The following is a 16,179-nucleotide window of genomic DNA, read 5'->3' as shown; positions in this document are numbered from 1 at the left end:
ACCTTTATTTTTGCCACCACAGTAGAAATTTACAGCTGAGAAATGGGAAATGGGTCATCGCTGTAAAGAACTGATCAGAAAAATAACCCAGCTAACCTTTTGCCAACTGTCTGCAGTTAATGAGCCAGAAGTGAAAAATTCTTCCTGTTTCGTTCCTGCTCCAAATAGAACCATAAATCAGCAGTATTACAGTAACAGGGTTTCTGTTACATAAAGATATAGCATGAATGTTTTCTGTAGCGTAATACTGCCAAGGATTAGGCAGTAAGAGAAGTGGAGATAAAGGAGGGGGGGGTGAGCGAGAAGTCGAGGAGGTTGGAACTGGAGAAGTAGAGTTGAGAGGGCAGGAAGGGTGACAAGGTGAAGAGTGGTAATGAGTATAATGGATCTCTATTGAGGAGAAATACAGCGGGAGTGAAAACACAAGAGCAGGGGAAGGGTAGTGATATTTGAGTGATATTTGACATTTTTAGCTGCAGCAGTCAAATAGTGATGATAATATGAAACAGTGTCTATTTGCGTTGAATGTGTTTGAGCACCAAGCATCCTCTCCTCCTGTGCTTTGTTGGCTCACCCCAGAATTCCACCAGGCACAGCTTTACAACTCCATTGCTTCATAATCCGCATGTCTTCAAATCCCACGGAGAGCGTTTCAGAGGCTTCCTTAAAAAATAGACCAGCCGTGTATTCTAGGTGGAGCAGAGCGGAGAGACGGTTCTGGGATGCGCCCCAACACTTCTTCTGAGCAATGTCACGGTAAAAATCTCCTGAATCCAGTCGAAAGCTGAAAAAATAACAGAATAAAACAGAAGCCAATATTTAGATTTCAAAGAGAAACAAACAAGACGGCTAGAGAAATGAGATGGTCGAGAGGGGGGAGGCCGATTGAGGACAGGTGGCAGATACACTGGTGTGTGACTGAGGGCAGCGTTATCCATCCAATCATCACCGTGTCAGAGGAGACACTCTCACTCTCTCTCTGTGTCACCTCCTCCCTTTTACTCTCTACCACTTCTCTCCATTTGCGCCACTCTTACAACTTGGTCTGCCTTCTCCTCTGTCCCACATTCTGTAGATCGATAATAACATGTTCAATCAACAGAGAACAGCAACATGCATTATTTCCTCAACTTACATCAATTTAAGCAAGGCCTCTGCAGCACACTGTAGGCAGTACATTTATAGTTTATGTATTTTTTTTTCTTCGTTTCAGAACCATTTACACACATGCGGGGGGGGCTGTCATGCCGTATCAATGTCATTATCATTGTCACAAGAGTGAGTGTGAATGAGAGAGAGACTCCAGCTGAGTGTAAGAGGGAGACTGACAGTGTTGCAGGATGATGATGGTGTGATGAACATGTCCTGACAGGACAGATCACAGAGACTTGTGTCCTGTCACTGACCAGGCTTACACATTGTTGAGTTCCACCGTCAATCAACTATTCAGTCTACACTTACCTTATATGACACACTTTGACACACTTTGATTGTTATGAGTGCTCATGGTTGTATGAAAAGTCACCAACTAAACATTTAAACAGGTAATGGAAAACGCAAATCGCAAAGAGAAAAACAAGAAGGAAGGAGTGTTCAGCTTGTGGTTTAAAGAGAATGAGTCAACAGCTGCAATGTTCCTCTGTGCCTGTCAAACTCACAGCGTTTTGTAAAGCAGCTGAAGAAATGAACATTAACTAGTCTTTATTTGTTTTTTGGAACAAGGTGTAAAGGTGTTAAGGGAGTCTTTGAAGATGAGACACTCATTCCAGCTTTCAGTAAAGCAACAAGTTCTCCAAACCAAACCGCAAAAACTGTTTATCATCACCTTTCAAAATGTCCCATATTAGCATTTTCTCATCTGACACTGCTAACAGGAGGACTACGCCATGTGTTAGTGCTCTCCAAAACACAGAAGACATGACAAAAAGGATTATTATGAGTCTTTTTACATCTGCTACAGGTTAAAGTTAGCTTAGGTTTAGGCGCAAAAAGGTTGAGGTTAGGAAAAGAAAGTTTTCATATTTAAATAACACCATCATTGACTGACTGTTGGGAACAGTAAATGAGCAGTGATGTGACTTATCGCAGTTTGGGCTTTTAACTATTTGAACCAGAATCATCTTCATTTAACAGCTAGTCTCTCACCACAGCCCTTCACATGGAGAAGACCGGAGGATAGTTTTTTGAATATATTTTCTGCCCTCTAGTGGCTGAAATGTAATTCTCGCACCTTTAAGTTAATGTTGAGATGCAAGCATGCATGTTGTTGAGTGTGTGCTGATGGGCATTGTTGGCCCACAAATAAACACACATAAAATCCTTCCTGTGGTTTCTTCCTTTTCTTTCCTGTCGAAGGCCTAAGTGTAGAGGCTGTCATAAAAGTTGTAAAGCATGGGAGTCAAAGTTGTGATTTCAAGTTTTCAAATTGGAAAATGGCAGCAAGAACATTAAATTAAAAGCTAAGTCATTTTTTATTTGTCTCACCCTCACACGCCCCCTTCTCTCTCTCTCTCTCTCTCTCTCTCTCTCTCTCTCTCCTCCTGAGACAGAAACTGGAGGAATAATAATAATGGAGGATGGAGGATCAAAAGGACTAACATCGATCTGGAGCTGAGACCTGATGATGAACATGCTTACGCGCGCACACACACACACACACACACACACACACACACACACACACACAGTGATTCAGTCTGAGTGAGTCACTTCGTTGAGCCTGGCACTCTAAGCTAAGGCTGTTCTGAGTAATACGTGTTTAGGTGTGACAGACAGGAGATGGAAAGCAATCAGGCTGAGATACAGAAGTCCTCATTTATGCATCTATCCTGCAGGTGTTTAACCTGTATACTGAACAGCATGTAGTCACAGCTCCAAAACATTAGATACCACTCCTTAAAACTTCTGTCAAAAATGAGCATGAAACCTGAGTTTAGAAATCTGAGATGAAGCCCAAAATAAACTGTAAAGAATGATTCTTACATATTGCTATGGTCATGAGATTTTGGTGATTTTCATGGATTACATTCTCCTCCTCTTTGTGGTATAAGGACACTTATAACCCCTTGGCTGACAAAACCCTTCTAAGATCAAGTGGTCAAATTAATAATTCATGGTCCTCAAACCGAAGCAGGGCTGTTTTGTGGCATGACATTTCAAAGATGCTATTCACTTCACAGTGACGTCTTATCTTCTCCTAAATCCTTCCCTTTTCTGCTAGAATTTATACTCGGATGTAAAATGGTGTACGTGCATTGAAACCCACAGTTTTTTTATGAAATGTCAGCAGTTTTGAAACAAAAATAAACTGACCCAGAGAGTTAGTTTTAGCGAATAAAATAAGTCTTTAATAATCCCCAGAGGCTGAATTCTGGTGTTGCAGCAGCACAGGGATGAAAATAAATACAATTAAATAAAGAAAGGAAAAAATTTAATATTAAAAGAATATGAAAGAAAGTGAAAAAATAAATAGAAATAGAAACTATACAAGAGCAATTAAAACTTACTGTACTAATAGTGTAGAGTGTAGTGACAGTGGTGATATTGGTAGCAAAGTCTGCAAAGTGTAGATAACAGCATAGCCCAGAATAATAATACATAATATGATGAAATAATTACTTAGTGTTTGTCTAGATTAATATAGAAATATATCTGAAATATAGTTTATAATGTAGGCAAACAAAAACTATAAGACACAGATTCTCAATATGTGTACCACTGGTGGTACGTGAGCTGCCTCTAGTGGTACGTAATTTCAAATTAAATATATTAATTTAAACCTTAAAATATATATATTACATTTTGAATGAAAATACTAAAACTATGGGATTGCATTCAATATCAGCCTGGTTTGCAGTCATGTTCGTGAACGTAGCGCATATTTACATGATTAGTCACAAGCTAAAATGTGATGACAAGATAAGTGCATTTAAAATGAATGGTTCAAAAACACAGCAGTTGTGGCTCCAAATGGGAATTGTTGGGAAGTGTGGACCAGTCTGTCACTGCCTGTGGCTGGGTCGGCAGTAATAATGGCAGTATTTGGAGAGCCTAATATTTTCTGAGGGGGTTAGGGTTAGAGACTAGGTATAAGATATTAACATAATACAGTATAATTTAGTTTGGGATATAAAATATAATAGTCTATAGTATAGTTTAAGTATAGTATAATATACTATTATAATAATGTTTATATTAACCGGTCCAATTCAGAGGCAGTGGAGATGGACGCAGTGTGAGTGGACAGTCTGTGGTCTCCATCGCTGTTAAAGCTGGGGTAGGCAGTTTGAAGATAATCAGTGCTAAACCTTCCGTCTGTCTCTGTGCTGCATCGCATCACTCCAGTTCAACCAAACACCCAAGCAGCAGGAGCCCTACAAAACCTGATCCTCCATTGGGCACATCCTCCACAGCATGAGACTCGCCAAGACCCTGATCCCTCTCGCCACAACAGCTCATCTTCTCAAAGACGGCCCTCCAGTGCTCCACAGCCGCGGGGAAGATCACTCCAGGCTTCAGAGGCAGCTGTGACGATGCTGTGTAAGAGCGGAATCAGAGGATGGTCCAGATGGTCCAGGTCCTTTTCGACTGTCTCAGCAACACTCTGCTTTGTGATGAGGGGCAAGAAGCAGTGAAGATTTCTCCTGGAGACGGTCGTTTGATTTGACACACCAACCTCTATTAACACGGATAAGAAATTGAACATGCACAACTTAGTGCCAGCAAAAGCTGCACTGCTAGTAGCTGCACCTCTGTCCTCCATCAAAGAAGGGTCCCCACTGTTTGTCATCAGGCCTTTTTGCTACACATTGATATGGGCATCATAGCATCTAACATAATGAGACTGAAGCTCAGTGTGGAGCTGAGATGTGCGCACGCAAAAGAGATATCGCAAGTTGTAGGATTTTCCACTGTTGAATCAGGATTTCCCTTTCTCTAGTGCTAACTGCATAAAACATGAAAATCCACATCTAAGCCAGTGTCTGGTTTGTCCGTTCTGGGCTACTGTAGAAACATGGCGGTTTAACACGTCGGACACCGTAAAAGAGAACTCACTCCTTCAGTAGATAAAAAGGGCTCATTCTATAGTAACAAACACAGCAATTCTCAGTTGTTTATACAGTAATGAAAACATACCTATGAATATTATATTCCATTTCTGCCGATAGATCCTCCTCAGTGTTACACACTGGACCTTTACATCCAGTGAAGGTGGTGGCATCAAGGCCTGACCACCACAGCACAACAAAGCAATACAAATTTAAGCTTGCTCAGTTCATCCTAAGGATTTGGGGTTGTTAACACAACACTAATAAAGTGTCTGTGGGTCCTCGAAGAAGAAGCTGCAGTGACGTCTGATATGCCACATCATAAGGTCCATTCAGAAGGGATTGGTGTCTGTGGGGGGGGCAGGTAATTTAATACAATTTCTAATCCCGGATCAGCCATGTATGTGTTTTTCACCTTCAACCCTCAAGACATTCAGCCCCAAACACCCGCTGTGTGCAACTCAAAAGCTGCTCTGATTATTGTTGTTCCAGCAGGTTTTGGTGATAGAAGGACGTGCAGCTAACTGGACATTCACAATGTTTTCTCAACCCTGTCTCCTATGGATTCTGTTTAAATACAACTCATTTTCCAGTCAAGGAAGTGACTTTATGTATTATTATGTAGGGTTGTATTTCCAAGAATTCTTCCATTAAGTTTTCCAGCTCTATGTCTGTGTCTTCTTTATTCACAAAATGAATCCAGTCCACTAACTTATTGAAGACTAACGTGTACTGTCTCGGCAGTCTGAATTAAAAGCTGTATGCACTGACAAGTTAAATCACTGATGATCCATATGGCTGATTTCATTCCCCACGTTGCCATAGGTAAATGATCACATCTGAATGAGATCAGACAGACAAACCCTGTATATCTGTAAATCTTGTTGGCATTAGATTAAATCAGACTGAGAATCAGAGAAGAGTTTTAGCTGTCAGGAGAGTACCTTCTAGAGTTCACTGAAGTCTTTCATCTGCGTGATCAAAAGACTTCTTGCATTTATTATTTTTTATTACATTACATAACCTGTATTTGTGATTCATACATGTGAGTATATGTGCTACTGTGTGTCTACTGTACATGACTGTGTGTGTGTGTGTGTGTGTGTGTGTGTGTGTGTGTGTGTGTGTGTGTGTGTGTGTGTGTGTGTGTGTGTGTGTGTGTGCAACCCTGTCCCCTAGAAATTGTGTTTGTATATCAATAAATTGAATTCCTAATTTTTCTTAATACCTGCCTGGATTATGTTCACAGACAATTTGAAAATACTACATTTATGTAACGTGATGGATGCACGTACAATGTGCAGGACTGTCACACCATAGTCCAGGGTTCTCATCCAGATCTCTGCTACACATGCCCTTTGGTTTAATATGATTAAATGTTAATAAAATATCACTACGAGTGGATAGTTGATTGCCTGTTTTGGCAGAAAAGAAATTTGAAATTATTTGTGAACATTTTACTGATACGTTCAATATCAACATTTTTGCAGGCATCTTAATTAACAACCTTTCCTTATTATGTTAGTAGAAAACAGAATTTTGCTAATTGCAAATTAGTTTTGTATAAATTGAATTTCTAGAAGACAGGGCTGGTGTGTGTGCTTAATCTTCAGAGCCCCCCTGGATATGTGCATGCACGTGTTAATGTACAGAATAAATGTACTAGGTTGCATTTTTAGTTAAATCTAAAACTTGTGTGGAAATAATATTACAGCAGAAAAAACAATATGATCAAGGATATTTATATTCAGATACTGTAAATGTCCATCCTGTCTGTCCTCAGAATCAACAGCTGTCAGTACTTTCTTTCAGTCCATAATGGGTTAATTGCTGCTCCGTGCACACAAGCAAGCACGCAGAGATTCAGTTTCAACAAAGTGAGAAAACACTGGATTAACAGGCAAAAAGCTGCCAGGCTTGTTTGGTGGTGAGCAGGCAGTGTGCAGTGGGTTTATCAGAACTTGTTAGCTGAAAACAGCTGCCTGCTGCCACTGAAAACAAGGTTAATGAGAGAGCTGAGGCTCCAGCATACTGTAAATGTGTCATAACACCAAACTGCAAGCTAAAGAAAGGGGTGCAGATAATTACACGTGTGTACAGCAAGTGTGAATAATTCTCAGAAATCTTGCTCCAGTCTCCAAACTATGTATTCAACAAACACAAATACATTTAAAGGTGAAAGGTTAAAGGTAATCACGAACACTTTAGGCAAACAAATGTGCAGTGGAGCACTTTAAAAGCATGGTGGGTTGAAATTGTAAGTTGCGTGTGGGTGTGTGTTTGCGTTTCCTGTTTTGCAGACTTTGGTGGAGGTTTCACTTCCTCCTCATCCAACCGAACCAGAAAAAAGCTGCAGGTAAAGAACAGAGAAGACCGACTGTCGGTGCATTGTTTAATTCAGTGTCTCTCAATTTAGCTGATGGTGGCAGAGTTGACACTTGACCTCTGATTTAAAAGTGAAAACATCTGTTTTTGTGTCCTTTTGATATATTTAGCTTCTATTTCCATCATCAAGTCAATCTGACCTGAACAGGAGAATATATACGTGGTGTAAGTAATGTAAGTAATAATCTCTTATATCTCTATAATTAAACCCAGAAAAAAGGTTTTGTTCTGGAAAAGGTTTATTTTTCCGGTGCGGTTTCACCTGACACACAACAGTACAGTTTATTTCAGCAAATCCATTTACACATCTAGTGATGTCACACACAGGCTAATTCAATTTTGTTCACACATAAACTAGTGACTGGAGGTGAATCATCCTATTTCACGCCCACTGTCATTGCCCAAGGCTCCATCTTTCATGTTTGTCTCATTTAATGTTCTCAGTAACTGTTGCATTGTTTTTCCACTGAATACTCTGCTGGGAAATCCTTCTTTTAATTACCCCACTTAATTGTTTTTAAACTTTACATAATACAGTTTTACTGGCTGAGCCTTCCTTACATTTGATTCTCTTGCAGAATCCTCTGCGTCATGTTGTTTTGTTCACTTGCCAGATCTCTGCAGGCTCTTTCTCTGTGACGTCCTTCGAGACACACCAGTGATAAAGAGGGAAATTAACTTGACATGAGACTCAGTGAGAAACATTCAGTCTTTCCTCAAAATCACTATTCCTCAGGGAATGCAATTAAGCCCTAAATGGAACTAATCCCTCTAAGATTATAGTTGTATAGGCATCACTTTGGTGGTAATGCGTAGTAATGTGAAAGGGATCCAGGGTGTATCACAGGACCAGTTGTTCTTACCTGAACCCGAGTTATAAAAACCACTCAGACCAGGTTCTTTGAGGACAGCTCAGATGTTTGGAGCAGAGGGAGCAAACGCATCCCAAATGCAACTGTTGGTCAAAATCTATCTACAAAAGAACAGACCATCTGCATAACCTCAAAATGCTGTGTGTCAACGACTTGATATGCAGCTTTAGTGCCCCCCTGTGGTGACAGAAGGCACAGCACAGGACATTCAACAAGTGGCAGGTTTAGTATAACTCATGGAAACAGCACGGACTGCAATACATGGTTTTATACACTTTACAGCTTTTTGGCATCATTTGAGCATATTGTAGACATATTAACAAATAAGAAATGATTCAAATTCAGTCAACGCTCCCACCCAAAGGTCCCAAAGTTGTGTGATCCTGCCTTGTGTTGTTGCATTAGTGAGGTTTACAACATCATGGCCTTCTGAAATGTTTTCATGTCACCTACACACAAAGCAGCAGATATGCTTTAAGCTGTGGAAATGAGTTTGATAAGACTTCACACCCCGTACACATATCAGAGGAGATTTGTGCCGCTAGATATGATTCAGAATCGTATCACCGATCAAAGGTTAACCTCTGATAACATACGGTGGTGGAGACTAAAGCCAACTCTGGTCAGTGTTCCAACAGGGGGGGTGTGACTATAAACGTTAAAAAAATATTTAAAGTCAGCAGCTGGGTATTTCTTTCAACTGCAAACCCCTGATCATCAACATTATAGGCAGCTGACTCAAAGGAGGTGAAATGTAATAATAACAGCAGCCTGAGAGTCGTCCTGTGACCCTAGGATCTTGATTTAAGAGAGTTACGTGTGTCTTAGGAAAAGAGTGAAAATAAGAGAATTTGGGAAGTGATGTGAGATACACTTAAGTGAACAGTGAACTCTTTTAGGGAGTATTTAAAAGCCACATTTGGACCTATTCAGGACTCACACTGCAAATGAAGCAGGGAACACGTCTGAAAAAGAAAAAAACAGAACAGCTGGCTTTATTTGACATGAAATTGCTTGTTTTTGTGTGACAGGGTATTACTGAGGACTGCTTTTGTGTGCTAGTATAGGTATCAGGCACTTATACTCATACAGGAAGGGACATTTTACAATGCCAGAATTACAGCAAGACATGTCATTTCATTAGAATTTAGAGGGTCAAATGCAAATGTAAAAATCTATTTATTGTTTTGATCATTTGTTTGCTTGATCGTGCCCACCACCCCCCACCCCTGACTCTAGCTCTCGCTCTCTCTCTCCTTGGTGTATGGCGCCCCCTACTGTTGCTCTTGGCCTGTTCACATCATTTGAGGTAGTCACTCAAAAACAAATCAAACTGTTAAAACTCCACATGTTCTAAATTGAAACAAAGACAATCAGTGAAGAAGTCATGAATACAGGGTTTTGGATTGTTGGCCACTGATTATCTAGCTGATGGATCAATTGGTTTCTGTGCTTACGGCCCTTTTAGAAGTTTATAATTTTGACATTTCACTGATTAGTTTGAGTCTGGTGGCATCACACTGAAAGGTCTTTGTCCTTTAGTTGTTCCAAAGTTGCAGTACTCCCTCTTAAACCAAGCGGAAACACGAAAAAAAAAATACTCTGGACAAAGTCACGACCGATGTATATTGAGCTTCAGCCACCTTACATTGCTCTTCTGTTACTCTCACTGAGTGTTAAGAGAGCCACAGTGTGTACCAACTTAAGAAAACATATTATTGTTGTTTTAATATGCAATAATTTGTTGTCACATGCTAAAGTATCTTCTTATATGACAGGAATTAGGGTGCTATGAATGGATAGATAGAGAGAGTGTGGCTCCATGCAGAACAAACTCTTTGCTCTGATTCTCAACATGTGTTTATGAACCTTCAAATTCCTTTTTTGTCACCCGTCCGTCCACTGATCAGAGGAAACTGTTGCAGAGTCCCGTGAAGAACGTTGTAATGTTGTAGAAATCTTCTGTAGATATCATCAGCAGAAGAGGATAGGAGAAGTTGGGGGCCCCAGTGGTTTGAATCTGTGGCAGAAAATATCTAATTCTGATCTGTGGTGCGTATGCAGAACAGGATATTGCTGAGAACATTTCTGTGTGGTCACTTGACTTCTATGCTTGTTACTTCCTCAGCATTTATCAGTGCTCTGCACATTAAAAATATTGCAGAAATAATTTGGTGTCACCTAAAAGAGTTCCTTTCATGATAACAGTCCCTGGTCTAGTGCTGAATACATGAAAAAAAACTATATATTACATGAATGTGGATATAAGTTATACATGTGAATTGAGGCATTCAAATTTGGTTTGTACAATTATCATATTTATTATTATATTTAGATGATTATGATCATGATTATTATATTCTGCACACATGAACAACTGCAACTACAATAAAACTGATTTTCACAAAACATGCATACATAAAACATAAACACATGGGCCTATTTTTAAGTTGGGTGAACAAAATGATTTATATAAATCACCTATGACGTGACATTTAACTAATTACATCTTTCATCAGGTATCCATACATGTGTGAAAAAAAACAATGTCAAATATATAAAAAAAAAAAGGGTGTAATAAAGATAAATGCATCATTAAAACTCGTGGTATAGTGCATAAATTATTACTTCAAACTATCTTTTATAACGTGCAATAGCATGGGCATCAAATAAAACTTAATATATGCACTACATAAAGTTTTATTATAGAGAACTCCGGGTCTCCTCCTGGTTGGGCGGACGTGCGAATCCGCGCATGCGCTCTGCCGCCCCTGTCCGCCAGGGCGGTGATCTCTCTCTCTCTCTCTCTCTCTCACACACACACACACACACTCACTCTCTCTCTCTCTCTCTCTCTCTCTGGGAAAAACCCGAGCAGGAGGAGAGCAGCAGAAGGGGGGAGGAGGCGGACTCCTTCTTCTTCTTCCGATACAGCGGCGGCGGCAGGATATTTAGTCAAATAAATCAAAAAAAATAAATAAATAAATAAAACACTCACGCACCAACCTCCCCCCTCCACCCCCCCCACCCGGTGAGGAGCGGCAGAGGAAGAAAAAAAAAAAAAAAAAAGCACACGGATGTGCCTCCGAAAGCGCAGCGGATACCGCCCTCCGGACCTTATTAATGCCAAGATTGTGAGTATCTGATCGGCTGCAGAGAGGAGCCTGAACACGGGGAGGGGAGTGGTGGGTGGGGGGGTGGGGGGGGGGTGCTGGTTTCAGTTTAATTTCCCCTGCCCTGGTCTCCAGTCAGCGGCGGGGCTTTTCCTCGCTCCGCGGTGTTGAGGAAAAAGGTCGGTCTCCGTGATTCCTCCCCTCCCCTCCCCTCCTTTCCTCCTTTCCTTTCTTCTCACCTCCTTGACTCCTTCCCAAGAACAGGCGGGCAGGCTGGCTTTGGGGTGGTGGGGGGGGGCAGAGGAGGAAGAAGGGAGTCAAGCGACCCCTTGTCTTTTGTCTCCTCCCGTCTTTTTTCTGTTACTTTGAAACGGTTTTGACAGCAGCGGAGGTGTTCCAGTCTTCACCTCTAACAGAAAACACTCAGACAGCTTATTGGTGGGAAACTTTCTTTCCTTTCTTTAATCTAACTCTTTCTTCCAGTGGTCAGGGTTTAGTCAGTTGGTTGAGTTTTGGAGATGGAACCAGTAAAGTGACTGGAGATGAACAGGGGAGAAGGGCTCAGCCATAAAGTGTCAAACCAGCAGTGTTTTGTATTTCTGCGTAAGAAATCAGCAACGACTTTACGTTTCTTTCTCCTCAGTGATTTACTTTTGTGAGAATTTTCTTCTTCTTCTTCTTACGTCGGTGTCGCAGATTCAGCAACAAGAGGACACTATTGAAGCTAGCTATTTAAGCTGACTCCTGTTGGCTAGAACTCCTCCTCGGCGATGTGAAGCAGCTGTGGTGTGAATTGCTGTCAGCTGTGATACAGATTCGACAGATGTTGTACAGATGTGTTTTTGTTTTTAGATGAGATAGCAGTTTGCTAGTTTGAGCTGTAGCTCTTGGTGCTGGGCGCTAAGCTCAGTGACATCCGACTCACCGGTCAGCTGCATTGACGCTATGTAGAACAGACAGGGCTTCTGGGTCTGTGAAGTGAAGCCAATGTGGAAGTGTCTTAAACCTGCATTCTGTGTAACGGCCAGCAGGGGGCAGCTCCACTGGTTGCAATAACACACTGATACCATTCAGTCTTATGGAGAAATGAGCCGATTTCTCAGTTGATTTATGAGCTCAGTGAACAGTTTCCTGATGAGTTTCTGGTCTCAGTCTGTAGTTTCAGGTCTTCTTCCATACAGCATGATGTTCATTTAGTAACTGATGGTCCCATTTAGAGTAAAACAGACCATAAAGCAGGGTATGCTTTAGGGCGGGGCTACCTTGTGATTGACAGCTCATTCTCAGTGAGTCCGTCCAGCTCAACGCACCAAACTCAGATCAAACTGTCAAACAGTGCTGATCAGATATGGATCCAGATTCTGTTGTTGACTAGTTCTCTCCTCCAATCTGTTCACGAACACATTTTAGTTTCACTGTATTGTTTCCTGCTACGGACGAGTTGAAACTGCAGCTGCAAAACGGTACTCCACAAACCAATGGGTGACGTCACGATAGGTTCAGACTTGGTCACTTGTTGCATCATTCGTTGGTTCATATTGTAAGCTCGGCTTCGGATGCAGACTGGACTGTAGCCTTAATGTTGCTAGGCTAGAGTCAGTCAACGGGTTTGTGTGTCATTTGAATGTACTGTACTGTACGCTCCCATTAAGCAAGACAAAACAATAGATAGCATCTGGAATCTTTCAACCCTTACTGTACAAGACTGTACTTATTCATGCGTTGCTCTCTGGTTGGTTGACAGGAAGGAGGATCTGAGTTTTGATTCCTCCTGTTTTTAGAATGGGATAATTGTATTTCAGTGCCTTTTGTTTGTCTGTCTGCTAACAGAATTACAGCAAAACTGCTAGCCTGATTTTCATGAAATTTTGTGGAAGGAAGGGTGTATCATGGGCCAAGATATCGGACGATCGGAGATCTCAGTGCTTGCTCATCGTCTGGGGATTTCTAAATATAAAGCAGTTGCTCGAATGAGAATGGTGGCTAACAAACGTACACCCCTTACTCAAAGGACACGCCTTCGCGGTTCTTTATTTAACGCTAATTGTTTCCACCTAGTTTTAGCAACAAAAGCTAGGAGAAGGCCTCAGTCTCTATTGAGCGAAGACTGACTTGTGAGTCCAGGTCCATGGAGGAACCCATTACATTTCGAAACACTGATGACCTCACTTTTGTTAACATTGCGGGATAGATCAAAATGAACTGAATTTGTCGTGCATGAGTGAACCTTAAAGCGAATGTTGTGCCGTGACTAAAAATACAATAAAACTACCAACCACCTCAAACATCCCTGTAGAAACAAAACACCGTTGGCGTTGGTCGGCGCTCTCCGAGTGCCCTCCTAGTTATATAAGGTAACATGAGACACGAGATTGTTGTGGTGCTAAAACCTGAGTCGGGAGCCCGTTGCAACTTACTGAATGTAACTGATAGTGGAAACACCAAATTTAATGAGAGGCATTGTGGATCAGTCAAGTCTGGCTAATGCTCAGGTCTTTATTGTGGCGGGTTCTGATACAGCAGATTAGATCGGTGCATCCCTGTTCCATTAAGTAGGCTCTGAAAGATACTGTATGTAGGTCTATGATGGTTTTGCTGAGGCTTGCTGAGCATTGATTGATAGGATGAATACCAATCATCCAATCACTGGCTAATCTATATCACCTTAATAAGTGCCTTAATATAAATATTTCATTATGAGCTTTTAAAGTCATAAGTAAATTGTGAAAATGTCATGGTACGTGGTTGTAACAATATAATATAGATACAGTACCTGAAAATGGTCCATATAGCTTAAGTATTAGATCCTTGTTTATACAGGAATATATTTAAATTACAGTGAATATTACAGTGATTCCACATGTTACCTTTACAAAAAAGTTGCACATTTTTAACATGGCAGTAAAACCCCAAACTCTTGCTTGACCCATGCTACACAGATATTTCAACCAGAGCTGTAACGACTTGTCGATTAATCAATTAGTTGTCAGCTATTAAATGAATCGCCAAATAGTTTGATAACCAATCATTTTAATTTTGAGTCATTTTTAACCTTTAATCAACCATTTTCTGATTTCAGCTTCTCAAATGTGAATATTTTCTGGTTTCTTTCGGCCTTTAGGACAGTAAACGGATAATCTGCGGGTTAGACAGAACAAGGCGTTTGAGGACATCACCTTTGGGAGACAGTGATCAACATTTTCACCATTTTATGATGAACCAAACAACTAATCGGTTAACTAAGAAAATGATCGACAGATTAATCAATAAAGAAAATAATCATTAGTTGCAACCCTAAATTCAACCCTGACCCTAGTATGTTCCATACAGATTCAGTGAGGCATGAAAAAGCTCCATCAGCTGATATTTGAGACAGTTCAGACAAATCACCGTGGTATTCCTTTACTTTCTCAGTGTCTTTGTGGTTTGTGTGAGTTTATAGTGACCTTGCTCTACTTGATGGTATGTTTATGTATAAACTGACACCATGAAGTTCCAACATGCTAGTCCCTAGCAGTCCAGTAGTAGTCTTATTATATACATTTTCTTGTATAGCACAACCTTTGTGTAAACTATAACTTTAATATTCCTACTGGGACAAGAGTCTTATATAATTCCTATGTATGACCAAATAAGGTTTAGCCTCTGGCTAGGCATGTTTAAGAGGAAGAGACACAAAAAAGCAGAAATGAATGTGTTGTTGCATTAATGCATACTTAATATGAGCAGAGCACACACTACTGATCCCTCCCTTTATTCCTTTCAGTCCCCTCATCCCTTCATTGTGCACTAAATGCCTTTTTATGAATCATACTGGACAGCTTTAGGTGAAGGTATTGCACAGGAAGGTGCTTCTGAAATCAGAACTAAAAGTGGAAGGAGGCGTCAGACTTGTACAGGTTTTTGCATTTCTTCCCTGTCCAAGCATGTGGAACCGCTGGCTATCGAATGTCAACATCCCGCTCCCTTTATCCTCGTAAATCCTTGTGTTTTGGGGTCCTTTCCTGTAGCCGGTTCAAATTACAAACTCTTGAAACCCTCTTGAAAGAGAAGTGAGATTGGTTTGGAGGTGCCTCAGCGAGGTTTGTCGGTGTAAAACCGTTTTCCTCACGTGACTGAACGAAAGAAAAGTTTGGTCAAACAGCTTCAAACACATTTAGTGTGAAAACGCCTTTGGGAATCACAGACATCCACATTCGTCCTCTATATGATCTGTCATTTATTCCGGGGGGTTTTTACCCAAAGCTGCACTTGTATACTGCATCACCATGGACACCATTATCAACACTATCAGCTTTCAGAAAAACAATCCTGTGGCTAATTTTGGGGTCCCAACCCTGAGATTAAGTAATGAACCACCTCTGAGATACTGACTGATACACGATCAGGAGTCTTGAAGTTTTTTTCCTACTTCTTGTTGCCAGTTGGTGCACACTTCCTCTTCCTGCATCTTTCTTCATTGTGTCTGTTGCTTGCTTCCTCTTTTTTTTAAGTTGGTCATCACCTTCTCTTCCTGCGTCTCTCTCGCTATTTCTGTTTTCCACCTTTGTTTTTGTCTCTTACTTTTTTTTCTCTCTGTCCACCTTTACTGTAGTGATGTGTGTGTTAGTGTCTATGTGGTTGTGTGTGTGTGTGTGTGTGTGTGTGTGTGTGCCTTCATCATCCTCTTGTGTCTGGTGGTTTTACTGGTTGCTTTTTGCTGCTGGTTTGAATCCACACAAAACCAGCATTCCCATGTCATCATTGATATCAGATGAAAAC

General features: G+C 40.9%; 2 protein-coding genes across 7 annotated transcripts in view; one reads left to right on the top strand and one right to left on the bottom strand.

Moving 5' to 3' along the window:
* tcea2 (transcription elongation factor A (SII), 2) overlaps positions 1 to 16,179 on the bottom strand; it is a 125,692-nt gene that overhangs the window by 64,904 nt on the left and 44,609 nt on the right. The gene's annotated exons all lie outside the window — the stretch shown is intronic.
* rgs19 (regulator of G protein signaling 19) overlaps positions 11,138 to 16,179 on the top strand; it is a 32,288-nt gene continuing 27,246 nt past the window's right edge. The window contains exon 1 of one of the 6 annotated variants that reach the window (XM_051424416.1): positions 11,138 to 11,439. In XM_051424416.1, coding sequence (XP_051280376.1) covers positions 11,383 to 11,439 — 57 coding nt within the window. In that variant the 5' untranslated portion in view covers positions 11,138 to 11,382. Of the gene's footprint in view, positions 11,440 to 11,580; positions 11,598 to 16,179 lie in introns of those variants that run through there. The other 5 variants (XM_051424415.1, XM_051424419.1, XM_051424418.1 and 2 more) reach the window with 5 other exon arrangements.

Source organism: Dicentrarchus labrax, unplaced genomic scaffold (assembly GCF_905237075.1).
Source record: "Dicentrarchus labrax unplaced genomic scaffold, dlabrax2021, whole genome shotgun sequence".
NCBI classification, from domain to species: Eukaryota; Metazoa; Chordata; class Actinopteri; family Moronidae; genus Dicentrarchus; species Dicentrarchus labrax.
Note: the sequence above shows the minus strand (reverse complement) of the source record. Positions and strands in the feature narration are given on the sequence as shown.